The following is a 16,151-nucleotide window of genomic DNA, read 5'->3' as shown; positions in this document are numbered from 1 at the left end:
ACACAGTGTTACAGGCTACAGAGAATTCAAGAATGGTGAAGGCTGGGAAGAAGACATTAAGATTATTGGTTTCAGACAAAGAAATCAAAACTATCAATAAGCACATGAGAAAGTGTACTAATCTAATAATCTGAGGCCAGATTTGAACTTGGGACCTCCTGTCTCTAAGCCTGATTCTCTATCCACTGAGCTACCCAGCTGCCCCCACAATGCACATATTTTGATAATTGTTTTGTAGGGAAAAAAAAGTCAAACAAAAATCAGAGCCCAAACCAAATAGCAATGCAGGGATGGCGCCTACTTCTATTTTCTTATCTGCACCCTGCATCCCTATTTAGTCTGTCCAGCACTTCTTTAATTTGTTGAGCATTTGCTGCAGTGAATAAACTAACAGTTGATTGTTCAATCACATTGAGAATAATATTCCTCAGTAATGTTTCTCCCCTCATAGAGATATCAGGAAAAAGGGTCAGACTGATTTGTACTCCAGACCCAGGATAGTATCTGTTTTGATAGATTATCCTATCCTATCCTATCTCTGTTTTAGAGCAGAAACCACTGGGGTTTTGTGTGTGTGTGTGTGTGTGTGTGTGTGTGTGTGTGTGTGTGTGTGGCAGGGTCAGAAGAGATGCAAAACAGGTGATGAAAGTGGCTCTAGTTGCTGTGTTTTTTTTTAAATGGAGTGTAATTTCAGAACCTTTATTTTAGCTCTTTTAGGAGAGGAAAACACATGCACAAAGTTGACTATTTTGTAGTATGGCTCTCTATTCTAGAAAACATCATAGCAGTCGTTTCAAAGGTGTCCTTTCATAAATTACTTTTATTTCTCATTAAATGAGCACAGAGTCATTAGCATATTAATAACAGATATGTTTATTATTACATATCCATCAGTGCGGCTTTCAATACCACTTGAAACATGCATATCGTCCTAGAGACGAATCATTTTTCCAGTGCTTCTTATTTGATACACATAACTGCAAAGCCATTATAAATTACTGAGGAGGTATTTGGTTAAAAAAAAAAATAATAAAATAAATCATACTGCCCATACCTTGAATCAACTCTTGTTATAGAACAAGAGCTTAACAGTATTTTTCTGGTAATTCCTATATTAACTGGAAAACATCACAGATGTATGCCATACGTAGTTTGTTTCTGCTTACCTTTCTATACTTTTCTGCAGATACTTTTATGAACTCATTCACCGTAGCAGGTAATTTCATGCAAAGATTGTACTCAATTTATGAAATTCTACCCAACTTCTAAAAATACTTTAAATTAAACCAATTATCAATAAAAATCCACTGACACACAACTGTCAGGAAATATACGTTTGCTTTTTTGAAATTTCTACATTTAGACATGGCAGTAAAATAATTATCTCAAATTAAGGCACTAGAAGGGCAATGCACCACCCATTAAAAGTGTTCTAAAAATAATTTACATTTCAAACAGTGCATACATTTCTTATATGTTTGTTAACTTAATGTCTTTTGTCACTTAAAACCATAAGGAAATACATTATAAAATTATAGAAATGATGTACCCCAAAATATGCTTTCAAACTTGGTTCTTTTGTACAGTTAGTTCCTAATGCCTCTAGTATTAAAATAATTCAGTATGGCTTGGCAAAAATGCATAGATTAAATGTAATTATTTTTTGTCTTCTCCTCCCCCTCAATCAAGAATCTGCTGAAACATATACAGTATTTTGTAAAAGCATAATGTAAAATATTTAACTTCCCCACATTCAGGTCCAGGATGGGCCATTAAAATTAAGGCTGTTCCACTTTACAGTCAGGGCACTGAAGTTCAAGTGATGATATTGCTTCTTTAAGATAATTTTGCAGTCCTGCAAGAGCACAAAACCTCGAGTCTTTATCGAAATTTCAGTTCATCTCATTTTGAGAAATTTTATTTACTTCTTCCATGAGCTGATTTTGATAGTGAAACTTCCTTCCTCTCATTCACAAGAGGAAAATTCTGTTCCATCATGATTGACAGGCATCTTCTTAGAAATTCAAAAAGGCAGCACCTTTTAAAAAAATATACCTAGCTAAGCTTTTTATTTGCTTTTACTTGCATTACATAGTAATAATTAATCTAATCTACCTGTAGGCAAACCCGCAATAAAAACCCTCAGTGTGCTTTTGTGCCAAAGCAAGTAGGAGAGAAGAACAGCAATCTTAACCCTGAAGCCTGTGATATTTGTTGTCAGAAGGAACACTGTCTGCTCTGCATGGTTAAAGAAGCCCAGTTTCTCGGATGGTATCCCACGAGATTCCATAAATCAAGGCGATATGGTTAGCTGTTTAAAAAAAAAAAAAAAAAAGTTAGATGTTTCCATTCAGAGGTCTATCATTAAACATTACTTGAACTTCTTCCATATTTCTAAGTGATCAGAGTAATAATCTAGCAGACATAAACCTGCTCAAATAACATCTACTAAAATGATATTGATTTACCCATGAATGGTGAGAATGTTCTTATTGCCCTGTCAAATATAAATATTCAACAAACCAAGTAACAAAAGTCATAACTCAACATGTCCTCAAGGCAAAACTGTACTACCACACATAACAGGGTTAAGTTAAAGTTGCAGTTATTTTTGGATTACTATATAATTAATATCTATCTACAGTTCTTTAAAAAAAAGCCAACAAACCCTTACCTTCTATTTTAGAAAGTATGCTAAGTACTGGTTCCATGGCAGAAGAGCAGAAAGAGCTAGGCAATTGAGAAGTTAAGTGACTTGCCCAGGGTCACATGGCTGGAAGTTTCTGAAGTCAAATTTGAACCCAGGATACCCCCATCTCCAGGCCTAGCTCTTTATAGACTCATCTAGATGCTCCATTAATGTTTCTGAGAGTCCTAAAAAGTATCACATTTTAATGTACCTTCTTAATTAAAAAAGCCAAAAGCCTAAAAAAAGTCACAATTTTATAGAAAAGCACATTTTTATGTTATTTTAATTCTTTGAAATAATGCTAAAGCAGGGCAGCTAGGTGGCTCAGTGGATTGAGAGCCAGGCCTAGAGATGGAAGGTCCTGGGTTCAAATCTGTCCTCAGACACTTCCTAGCTGTGTGACCCTGGGCAAGTCACTTAACCCCCATTGCCTAGCCTTTACCACTCTTTTGCCTTGGAACTGATACACAGTAGTGATTCTAAGAGGGAAGGGCTAAAAAAAGAAAAAACGACAAAAATGGAAACAAGTAGTTATTACTTAAGGGTATGCAGGATTTGGACAGGGACTGGGAGAGACAGAAGGGTATATTTTAGACAAGTGAAATCACATGAGGATGGGAGAGGGACCTGGGGCACAACGTGCTTGAGGAAGGAGTTATAAAAGGAAGCTGAAGGTTGAGGGTGTGCTGTGGAGGGTGTATCATGGAAGAACCTGAAACCAGTGTGACAAGTCCATATTTGATGTAGAGAAAATAGGGTTCTTTGGAAGTATTTTCACAAGAACAATAAAGGAGTGGTATTTAATGAGTCCAGTCAGCCTTCTGGCTAGACTGTAGAAGAAAAGGGTCTGTAGGCAACAAGAAAGACAAGCTAGCTGGTTATTACAATAAGGTGTGGTAGTAGAACTAATGAGGAGGGGAAGAATCTAAGGGCATGTGGAAGAACGAACTAATAGGATTGGGTGTCATGCTGGACAGTGAAGAGACTTAAGCAAATAAAAACTCAAAGATTGAGCATAAATAACTGGGAGAATGATGATACTATGGGTAAAAAGCAAATTAGAAGTGAACCCAATGACCAATTATTCTGAATAAAGGAGTTTATTACTTAAAAGTATCAAAACAAACATTTCCAAATGGGACATAATATCAAAAGTTAAGGAAAAAGCATTCTTAGTAAACATCTTATAGCTAATATATACATATAATCTTATAGTTATTTGCAAATAACTAGAATATCCAACATTTTATTTTAGTTCATGAAGGAAAAATGTTCCCTGGTTAATAATATAGGCTTTTGGACATGGAGCTCAGTGGCAACAGGTCCTTGATTTGCAACCCAATCCCACAGTGATGGGCAAACTTTTTAAAGAGGGGGCCAAAGGAAAGGAAATGCTCATCTGTCAGTCTGTTTCTAAGGCAACTCTTTCGAAGTTTCATTGTATTGTATCCTACTCATTGTATTGGTCAGATTAGGAATAATGTCATGCTGTCAGATAGAACATTTTAGGGGGCCGCATCCTGTAGTTTGCCCATCACTGCCTTAGGACATGTATGTATATCATGGGCAACTGGACCTTCTATTTCCTTGGTTGGCTTCATGAAATTTGTACTAGTTTTACACTTTATTCCTTTGCTTTATTTATATTTATTCATGTTTGGGAGCAGGATCAACCACAAAAATCAGATGAATGGCTTATGCCTCACAAACAAGGCAAGCTAAATGCCCTTTCCCCCAAAAAAGGTTCTCAAGAGGCCTTTGCCATTGCTAAATACGCTTCCCATAAGCAGACTTTAGATGGTCCTAACTTCTTTCCTGGGAATAATGACAGCCTAATGCTTAAAAACACAGCTCCTGGGAATCTAGCATAGGGTCAAATGAAAGTCTCCTCTCAAGAGAACAGTAAGCCTGGTCCCAAATTTAGCACAGGAGAGCTACTGCAAAAGTGCTATTTCCTTATATTCAGAACTACTTAGTTTCTATGTAAGATGTTCAAAAATGAAAAAGAAGGTGCCTGATTTACACAATTAAAATAAAAAAAACATCATCAGAGCCTTCTAATAAGTCCAAGAGAACAGTTTGAGAAGGAAGTCTATGGGAAGCCAGTGACAGGGAGGGTCCTCCTAGGCATATGTAAGGAAGAGGACTGCGAAGAGAAAACAGTCCTGAAGCCCAGTGGGACAAAGTATAATAAAGCACATTCCATCATGGATAAATAACTGAGTAAGAACAATCTGTTTTAGTACCATTAACACAAAGGATACACTTTAAAATCCAAATATTTAAGAAAAATTTTAAGTTTTCCAAACTCTGCTGGGCAAAAATCTTTTTATTATCAATATGGTAACATATCTGGTATTTAAAAGTCTAGGAATCTCAATCGTCTGGACTGACACCAAGTACACCAAGTGGGAAAATGTCTTACTTACAAAAGTAATGGTTAAAAAAACTCCCTTTGATGTACAGAACTTGAGTTATGCAAAATGAAGCTTAATCAGTAATAAGCCTTTTATATAACTTGCTATAGTAGAATAGCATATTAAAAGGAAAGAGAGGGAGTGATGCTGGAAGGTGATCCCATGAGAGTTGACAGTAGAGGTAGGGGATGCTAACTATAACATAGTCCAGTTCCACAACTGTCTAACTACTGTTGAAGAATGTATTCTGTATCAGTATTTATTTGGGCAACTGGGTGGTACAGTGGATAGAATGCGGACTCATCTTCCTGAGTTCAAATTTGGCCTCAGATGTTGTGTGACCCTGGGCAAGTCATTTAATCCTATTTCTCTCAGTTTCCTCATTCATCAAATGAGCTGAGAAAGAAATGGAAAGCTCTTTGAACCCTCCCCCCCCTCCAAAACACCCAAATGTGGTCACAAGGAATCAGACTAGAATGAAATATCAACAACAAAATCTAAGCCATCACAAAAAGGTTAAATGAAGTTTGTCATACTATATAAGAAAAGGCAAGAAACTCTGTAATGTATTTTAAAGTAATTTTTAAAAAATGGTTTCCTGGGGTAGCAAGATAGTTCAGTAGAGTGTGTGTCAGGCCTGGAGACAGAAGTGTCCTCAGATACTTCCTACCTGTTAATTCCCATTGCCTAGCCCTTACCACTCTTCTGCCTTGGAAACTAATACTAGGTATTGATTCAAAGATAGAAGATGAGGTGTGTGTTTTTTTTTTGTTTTGTTTGTTTTTTAAATAATGGTTTCCTGATGTCAATAAATGAGGTGCCACTTGACCTTAGCCACTAGAGGAAATGAATTAAAAGAAACCCACTTCTTTATTTTTGTATGTTTTACTATTCTAATTTTGGACTAAATTACTATAAATCCACTTCCATTTAGAAAATGTGAGAATTATCACATTATAGCTTACAGTGAGCTTACAGATTATCAGCTAATCCATCCATTCTAGTTTACATGTGGACAAAATGAAGTCAGCTGGCCCTGGTTACAGAGTTGGGACTTATAAAGTCAGGATTAGTAAAACCCAGGTTTCTTCATTTCCAAATCATCGTTCTTCTAATAGTACTGTGTATATTACTAATTTACTAATAACTAAAAATGTGTATATTACACATTTAATTATGAAATAGGGGAAAATACAAAATGGCTGCTCCATTTGTAAATGCTATTTGTTTCTAACAACTCAACCAGGTTGAAGAATTTTCTAATTCATATCTGAAAACTGTTTATAAATGATATCTTTTCTGTGAGAAAAAGCCTTTAAGAACAAAGATGTTACTAGTATTCATGAAAGATGCCTACTTACTCTGTTAGACTTGGTGATATTTAAAAAGTCTTACCTAGTTTTTCCAGATGTATTTTTGACAACTTTTCGGAAAGACTGATTTGCACTAGATCTGGTAGAAAGTGTTCTAGGGGATGCACGAACAAAACTGGATGGTGGATTTTTAGGGATCTTCTTTACTAAATGGGTTACCCACTTCTTCTGTTCATCCTGAGAACAAGCTAACAGCAGCATATCTCTTGCTGATGTTACATCATAACTCACTATAAGTAGAAAGGAAAAAGCAAATATATAAGTAAAGGTAAGTTTCTAAATATGAGTTGTAATACTATCAAGTTCAAAATATTTCTAATGGCTCATATTTCAATACTTCAAAGACCTTATGGACGCTGTCTTCAGTAGTAAATTAAAACCCAGCTGTATCTCTTGTTCTATGCAATTCTTCTCCATGTCCATCAATAAATCCTCCTCAGAAGAATCTTCCTCTGGGTCTTTTATTGCACTTAAAATGGGTACTAGTGAACATCTGGGGAAGTCATCCTTTGCTTTTGTTATAAGAGTTCCATTTTTAAAAAGCATATATTTCATCAATGATATTTTTTTAATGCTACTACTTACCTGTAATTATCATTGGTAATTTGTTATAGTCTGAAATGTCAATTCTGGGTCTTTTCACTGTTTTTTAACAAGCCCATATAATAATGAGGAAAAAATACTGATGTTAAAAAGAAACTTAAATTTTTTCAGAAAAACTAGATCCTTTAAATCACTGCCCTATTAACTAAGGGCAATCTAGTTGGTCTTCCTTTTTCCTAATCAGTTCTGTGGTGAGTTTTCACTGCCCACAGACAGGGCTTATTCAAGACATATAATTCTTTTTGTATTTTGCAGAGTCTTTCATAATCACCACCTATTTCCCCCTAAGGTTGTTAGTTTTGGCCTACGATTTGATAATTCTTACTAATACTTTTTAAAGTTGCTTCAATGACTAACAATGTAAATCAATTTATTTACCCTAAGAAAAATCTAAAAAAACTACAGCTCACATAGACTTCTTGGGATTCAAATCTCATAACTCTTAGATGTGTGACCTTGGGCAATTCACTTAATTCTGATTGCCTGGCCCTTACCACTCTTCTCTTTTAGAATTGATACTAAGACAGAAGGTAATGGTTAAAAAAAAAACCAAGACTATTTAAGATTAGTAATTTATACTTTATCCTTTTCAAAAACATATAATACAAACTATTCCTGAAAGTGAGCTTTCTTCTTACAATCAAATTTATAATTGTAAAATCTTGATTGTTGTCTTCCTTCTCCCCACCTAGTAATGAGTAATATTTTTTGTAATCTCTTTAAATTTTTGTGTTATAAAATATTTTGGATAGAAGTGACGCTTAAGTATCTTAAAATTAGGATTAAAGGGGGCAGCTGGGTAGCTCAGGCCTAGAGACAGGAGGTCCTAGGTTCAAACCCGGCCTCAGCCACTTCCCAGCTGTGTGACCCTGGGCAAGTCACTTGACCCCCATTGCCCACCCTTACCAATCTTCCACCTATGAGACAATACACCGAAGTATAAGGGTTTAAAAAAAATTAGGATTAAATTTGTTAAAAACTTTAACAAAAATTATCTCGTCTTTTCTTTTTTTTACCTTTACATGGAGAAATTAAGTCTTCTTTTTTGTCTAAGTGATCTCTGTGGCACTTGACATGGCATCTTCGACATTCAAGGGCAGGGGGTGGCTTAAAAACATGCCAGAGAGGTTTGGCACAAGCCTCACAGTTGGCTGGAAAGTGATAGAGTGTAGGAATAAACTCATGGCCTTTGTGATTCTGAAAATTAGTCTTCTCAGCTTGTTGTACTGGTTCCATCTCCAAATCTTTTCTACATTCACCTTCATTTGCATATAGGATCTGTTTTGTGAAAATTAAAAAGGAGAAATATTTAATTTGTTGAGAGAGCAAAGAAATACTAAAATGTTTTTATAACTACACTATAAATTACATGCCTAATTAATACTGTTAGTATTTTTTTTAATTGTCATTTTCACCTGGAATATCTTAGGGATTTCTTCAGTTTCTGCTCTATACACATCACCTTGGGTTACAGGTCGAACATGGAATAGTTTGCTGAAATTAAAAAACAAACAAACAAAAAAAACACAACATTTTTAAAAAGTCATCTATACTACATTTAATCTACAATATAAAGCCACTTGATAAAAGGCTGGAGGCATGGTATACTTTTAAATCAATTTCTGAAAATACAACTGTTTCCATTGTTTATTTAAAATTTTAATAAGCATTGATATTTTCTTCAGGAAGAGAAACTCTTCAGTATTTATGCTTGTTCTATTTACCCCAATCTAAAAAAGGGCTACAAATCTTTGAATTTTCAAACATCCTAGAACTTAATGCATTTTGTAAAAGGAAAATAAAAAGCCCTGTTTATTATGACATCAATTATCATAAGATAGCTTCTAGTTGTAATTCTAAGACTTAAACAGTAGTGGGAGTATCTACTATTGCAATGAGCAAATACTTTTATTTTCCTCCTACTCTGTAAACTGACATTACATGGTGAATTTCTAAAACAACAATGCAGGCTATATAACATATTACCAAAGATAACTTGTACAGAGAAAAATCAGAGCTATATGACTAAAAAGGTCAGCCTTGTAGTAAGGAGGACAGTTCAGTCAACATGCTTCATTAGTATCCGTGCAAGGTTAAGAGATCTCAAGGAAGGCCCCCCCTTATTAAGTTGGGTGGCTAGCCTATGGAAGATTTTTGGGAGGACAGTGATGAACATCAAAGAATGATTCGATGTGGATGGTTTATGATCTATACCATTGAGGAAATAAGTCAATCTGCCAATGAGATCACAGGTTATCAAGATAAGTTGAATTTAAAACCATTCAATACTTTAAACCCAAAGTGAAAAACCATGAGCCTTCAACCTTAGAATATCTGAATCTAGAATTGTGATAGGTTTTTCTTGTATGTCTTGCCAAAATATGATATCACAATTTAAAGAAAATGTTAATAGTGACAAAGCTTAAAGAATTAAGAAAAACGTAGATAGCTAACGAAATTAATTTGAAAATGATTGCTCTTTAATGTTATACTCAAAAATAACTATATTTACATTAAATACACTACTAAATAAGAACAAGTTATTAGCATATTACCTAAAATTAAGAGCAAAAGGAACTTACTCTATGTCTAGTACCATAGATGGATTTGATTGTTCCTTATCCTGTTCATCATTGTAGAACAAAATTTTTTTGCTGCTCACAACAACATACTGAAAAACAAGGGAAAAAAGGGAAAGTTAATGTGAACAAAACTTGCTTAAATTAAAAAATATAAGAAATCACTATAGTTGCATATTTATACATATTAGAGGACTAAACTCTACTTGGGTTAGGCTTTAATCTCAAAAGCAAAAACAATATACTATATTAAATATGTTCCTTAATCCAATCTGAAAGAAGCAAAATCAAATGGAAAAACCTGTCAGATATAGAGTTCCATATCAAATTCTGTATTTTAATTCTAAAGTCAGCATGTTACCCACATTTAAATTATATAATGCTATGTAACACTCTGAAATTAGCCAGGTGGCAACTTACACAAGTTTTCTCTTTCAAAAGTGAATGGCATAAAAGTATATTAATTCTTAAAATTAAAAAAATAAGATGTATATGCTACCTGTTTCTTCCAGCCATATCGTTTTATATTTCCTCTGTTTGGGACTGATAGCCAACCTTCAATTCTTGATTCTATATTAAAACAAATTTGCAATGAGATCTTTAAATGTGTAACACAGAAAACCAACATACAGCACATGTGACAGCATGCAGTACAGGCGTTTGAAATGAAAAGTGCTATCAACTTGCTTTTTTCATGCGCCAATCACAAATTAACTTAATAGCCATACAAATATTGCAGGACAAAATAACAAGCCTTTCCCCCATCAAATTAACATTTTAATAATTATAAGAATATGGGGTAAAAATAAACCTTCAAGAGCAAGGCAAAAATATTCAACAATGAATTGCAGCTAAAATGGAACATGATTTAAAAGATCATTTAACATTCGAAATAGCTACAAAAATGTTCAGCAAAAAAAAAAAAAAAAAATGCGGCAAGTAAAACAAACCAGAGCCATCATTTTATACAAGAGAGCAAGCAAAAGTATACAAGTGTCCTATTACTCACAGAAGACAAGAATAGAAGATAAATAAATAAGGAATGCAGGAAGAATCAACTAGACACAAAGAATAAGAGACAAGCATTTTATTCACTTTTCATAGGACAAGATAGCTAGTGGCTAGAGTTTTTAATGGCAAGAGAAATTTTTTAATAACAAAAATGATTTGTGGAATTTCATCTGTAATTATTATTATTGCTAGAAAAAAATAACTTTTTTCAGAAATCATTAGAGTAAATGGTTCCACTAAAGATAGCTGTTGCACTAAAAGCTATGAAGGATATTCATTTATCTATTTCAAACAATTGCTTTTTCCAGATTTCCCTAGGATGGTTGTTATCATTTTACTGAAAAGTAAGCTATACAACAGCAAAGCCCTACTCCAGACAATTTTTCCTTCCATCTAACAAGACAATGAAACTTCCATATGCACTCTTCCTTTTGATATTTGGCAGGTGAACATTGGAAGCAATAATAGCTATGATACTTACATGCCTACATTGCATTAAAAATGTTAAATCATGCTATTTCTAATCTGAATTTCTTCTAAATGATGTGAAAGACAACATAGCTTGGATAGAAATCTGACTTTGGAATCTTGAGACAAAATATAAGACAAAGTCCTGCCTATTACATTTTACCTGTATAACTAAGAGCTTATGGTCTCAGTGCCTCAGGTAATTCTTTGAGAACAGAAGTCAAAGAGGAACACCCTTAGAGAATTTCTAGGCTTGGAATTATTTACAATGAGGAAATCATGGGGCTTGGAGGATGCGGTGAGGTAGTAAAGTTTCTATTAATTAATATAGATTATAATATCTTGGAGGAACTAGTTAAAAACCACATTCTTATTACAATTTCACAACACAGAAAGTCTCCGACTGTGCCCATCTTGTTTTCTCCTCCACTTAAAATCCTACCTATTCTTCAAATCCCATTGCCATCCTGATGCTGCTTCTGACTGACTAGCTCCAAATCATTCCTATCTTCTCTATAATTCCTATCACCCTTATCAAATGCCCCCTTGACTGATAATGGGTTTAAGTTTTGTCTTCCTAAGTAAAATCCTTGAGTACTATTATACAAATCTATGTCTATTCTATTAAAATCCCCAGAGCCTATAGTAGAGGACATACACACTAGGAACTCATAATGGGTTTGTAACGTAACGTAATGTAAGATGATGAATTATAAAACATTATTATAAAAATTTATAAAACAAAGCTTGATTCTACAAATAACAGCTGTTGCCTCAAGCTTTTGTGTTTTCTATATGTAAATCATCTATTAGTTATTTCTAGTCAAAAAATAACTGCCACTTTAAAAAGCAGAATACTTTATGAATATAAAGAGTCACCACATTAGTATTAGTATTTATAAGTTTAAAAAAATTACTTTTAAAGTCTCTTCTATAAAAGATCATTTAAAAATAGATTTAGAACAATCCTGTTATATGATTTCCCTATGAAGTCTTAAAACAAGACCATATAATCAGTGTTTTTCTTATCTGGATCTCTTTTACAAACCTATTAGATTCAGTAAAACATGCAAAAAGATGCCAAAGCCATGAAAATATTAAAATTCACACAGAGAAATTTATGCCCAAATAATGATATTATATCCATAGGAATAAATGCTAAAGAAATTAATGTGCTCTGAGTAGAATAACTTGCCGGTATTTTTGCTTTTATCTCTATATTTTTCTTTTTTTTTCCCCTTTTATTTAGAATATTTTTCCATGGTTACATGATTCATGACACCCTTCTTCCCCCCTCCACTCTTCCCCCTCTCCCCAAATCTGACAAGCAGTTCCACTGGGTTATACACATATCATTGTTCAAAACCTATTTCCGTGTTATTCATATCTGCATTAGCGCGATCCTTTAACATAAAAACCCCGATCATATCCCTATCACATTACAAGATTGATCACATATTTTTCTAATACATTTCTGTTTCCACAGTTCTTTCTCTGGATGTGGACTATATTTTTCAATGGTGCATTAAATATTGTGATATTAATTAGCTCAACTTGAAGCTGAGATTTATGCTATTTATGCTATTTATTTGTCCTCTACTAGAATTTCATGTATCTATGCCATTTGGTATTAGACATGCTCAGCATTTACAGTTTTATAGCAATTAAAATGGAAGAATCTTATTCTCAAATGAAGGTGGAATTGAATTCATAGCTTTATAAAGGGTACTGCAGAATAAATAACTACAATGAGACAGAATATAATTTTTCTTACTATTAGTCAGATGGCTCTCCTGCTTGCTTTAAATATGCAGGGAAAATCTAACAAGGTCTCAGGAGGATTTTTTTAGGAGTGTAGAACATTAGGAAGAGTATAGGAACTACACAAACTCTCTCCTTTGCTCAATGTTCTCTTCCATTTCACTTCCATCATCATAAACCAAATGTATACAGATAGCATGGCGGGTGGTGGTGGTGGTGGGTTTCTTAGGTAGAACAGGGAGCTTTAAGCAGAGCCCACAAAAGAAACAGAAGGCTCTCCTTAAGCAGGAGACTTAGAAGTTGGGTGGAGTTATTTTGAAGTATGCTAGGGTCCTACCTACTAGTTTCCTTTATTCCCCCTTTTAAAATAAACTTTATTTCCATAAGACAAGGGTTTTTGTGCTTCACTGGCCCTGGGGAGTTCCTAGGTGGGTTGTAACATTGAACATCCCTCTAGGACAGTTCCACATATGGAGTCCCCAAATTGTACACAGACTATTCTAGGTAACAGGATGCTTGTTACCAAAAAATATACACCAAAAGCAAGGGGAATTAACAACATAGGAAATATTTATATTTTCAACTTTTCAATAAACCTCACTGATAAGGAGATTCCTTTTAGTAATGCAGAAGGGAATTTCATTTATGTAGAGCATATTACATACTTTTTTACATATATTATTTCATTTTATCCTCACAACAACTAAAAGGTAGTTGTTATTTATCCCTATTTTATAATTAAGGAAATCAAGGTAAACAAGTGACTTTACTAGGGTCACAGAGCTAGTGCCCGAGTCCAAATTTAAATTTAGGTCTTTATAATTCCAAGACCAAGTACTCTATCCACTGTGTCAATAGTTACTTCATGACTATGTGGGCCATAATTCATTCATGTCTGTCCATCTGCCCAACTATCCCTAGTTAATATATTTTTAATATTAGAAGAAAGTTCCCCAGAATGCTCTTTTCTTCAAATATTGCTTATTTCTGTTAATTGGCTTTTGCCTACCTATCAATCACTGTTGATTTTTTCTTGCCATTCTTGTTGTGGAAGCGCTTGTTCTGCCTGCTCCTTCCCCTTTTCAGACCCTCTTGCTGTTGTGCCCCTCCCACACATTTCTTTTTCCAGATTACCAAGCTCGGTGGATAGCTTTACTTCTCCAGGAGTAGAGGGGGCTAGTTAGGACACTGCAATGGGAGAAACTCTTAGTAGTTGGACATATTCCCCATTTTTAATTGTTCCATTCTTAAAATTATGACTTCTGAAGCAGAGCCAAGATGGTAGCTTAGTAGCAGCAAAAGCTGGAACTGCTCTGAGAATTCTCTTAAATTATTATCTCTGAAGTCACAGGGCCTGGGTTTAACTGCTTTCTGGGCCTTTTCCCTCAGCAGTTACATCAGTGAGTTGGGCTAGACAGCCCCTGAGGTTCCTTATGGCTTTACATTTATCATCTTTGGGGTTGACCTGAGGACTCACAGGTATCCCTTTCTCGGGAAGTGGGCTCTTCTCTAGAACTTTACTCCAGTGAGTGACCAAAGCAGTCATAAAGGCCAGAGAGCCAATCCATGTTAGCATGGTCATGGGTGTGAGGGGGAAGATTCAGGGCAACAGTGCCAGAGATTGAGTCAGTCATCAATTATACCCCCCCATTACCTTTTATCATATTTTTTGGTATTAATAAGTGCTGTTTATATCTCTTGAAATCCATTTCTATTATTTATCTATTTACTTATATCTCTCCAATAGAAAGCAAGCTCCTTGAGGCCCAGGACTATTTTGTTTTCTAACTTTGAATTCTGGTCCCCAGAACTATATCCCACATGGAAGGCCCTAATAAATGTTTGTTAAACAGAACTCAATCATTTAATAAATGTAGTCTGTCTATAACTATCTCCTATGAATTGACAACATTTTAATTATAGTTTAAGTTCAATCATCCAATAATCACGAACAAGAATTCATTCTTTATAAAATTTGACCTACATAGAAGAAACTGAGACAGGTTTATTTTCTTATTTCTAAGTAAGTTATCCTATCCTGTCAATCTCACCTCTGTTGATCTCTTTCAACCACTCTTTTCACCAATTAACTTCAACACAACCATTAGAGGTCGGTCCTCATTAGCACAAATCTGAACATTAAAGTAGCCTAACAGAGATTAATGCCTCTATACTTCTATCAGAAACCATTTCTCACATCCCTGTAGGACATTTTCCAGTAATTCAATCTTATCTAGTAAATGTCCAGATAGTAATTCCTCTTATCAAAACCTTTCACAAGAATTCCCTAAATCTTTAGAAGTAAAGCTCAAACTTCTTTGTGTGGTATTCATGGCTCTCCATAATCTGTTCTCACTTAATCTTACTGAATGAATTCCCCCTTTTCTATAGAAACTATAGTTTCATGGAAGTTGAATCCTCACTACTGTCCAAAGGGCATGCAAGTTCTACTCTATTTTCTTTGTTTATGTGCTTTCCCTTTGCTTGGGATGTGCTCTTTTTGAAATCCATTTAATTTCCCTATCCCAAATTTTATTTTAAAGTTCACATTTTCTTCCTCCTACCTCCCTTTTAAATGTGCACCTCCATTCCCCCATGAGAAAGCAAGAAAAACAAAACCCATTATAAATCATGTATCATTAAGCAAAACAAATCCCTACAACACATTGGCCATGTCAAACAACAGAAATGAAAAACAATAATCTTCACTGAATCCATGCCTCTCTGAAGGCAAATTAACATATTTCACCATAAGTCCTTGTAGTTGATCTGAGTTTCTAAGTCTTTCAAAATTTTTGTTGTTTTTTTTCTTTTTATTGTATTGTATTGTATTGTTGTTATGATATAAACTGTTTCCCTGGTTTTGCTCACTTCACTTTACATCAGTTCATACAAGTCTTCTCAGGTTTCTTTGAAACTCTATTTTGGCACAATAGTATACTATCACATTCCTATACCATAACTGGTTCAATCATCCCAAACTGACATTTTCTATTGGTTTCCAATTCTCTGCATTATAAAAAGAATTTCTATAAATGTTTTTATAGTGGCAGCTAGGGAGCTCAGTGGAATAGAAAGCTAGGCCTGGAGACAGGAGGTCCTAGATTCCAATTTGACCTCAGACAATTCCTAGCTATGTGACCTTAGGCCAAGTCACTTAACCTCCACCATCCAGCTCTCACATCTCTTCTGCCCTTAAACTGATACTTGTACCAATTTTAAGATAGAAGGCAGTGGTTAATAAATAAAT

General features: G+C 34.6%; 1 protein-coding gene across 1 annotated transcript in view; it reads right to left on the bottom strand.

The window, feature by feature from the left end:
- Window positions 1–802: 802 nt before the first annotated feature.
- The window catches only part of ROCK1 (Rho associated coiled-coil containing protein kinase 1), a 161,810-nt gene continuing 146,461 nt past the window's right edge, over window positions 803–16,151 (bottom strand). The window contains exons 28-33 of the mRNA XM_044666645.1: window positions 10,161–10,231; window positions 9,665–9,753; window positions 8,498–8,576; window positions 8,099–8,360; window positions 6,502–6,709; window positions 803–2,311 (exon numbers count right to left, since the gene is read on the bottom strand). Of these exons, the coding sequence (XP_044522580.1) occupies window positions 2,308–2,311; window positions 6,502–6,709; window positions 8,099–8,360; window positions 8,498–8,576; window positions 9,665–9,753; window positions 10,161–10,231 (713 nt within the window). The 3' untranslated portion in view covers window positions 803–2,307. The remainder of the gene's footprint in view (window positions 2,312–6,501; window positions 6,710–8,098; window positions 8,361–8,497; window positions 8,577–9,664; window positions 9,754–10,160; window positions 10,232–16,151) is intronic.

Source organism: Gracilinanus agilis, chromosome 1 (assembly GCF_016433145.1).
Source record: "Gracilinanus agilis isolate LMUSP501 chromosome 1, AgileGrace, whole genome shotgun sequence".
Lineage (NCBI taxonomy): Eukaryota > Metazoa > Chordata > Mammalia > Didelphimorphia > Didelphidae > Gracilinanus > Gracilinanus agilis.
This window is presented reverse-complemented; position numbering and strand designations above follow the sequence as displayed.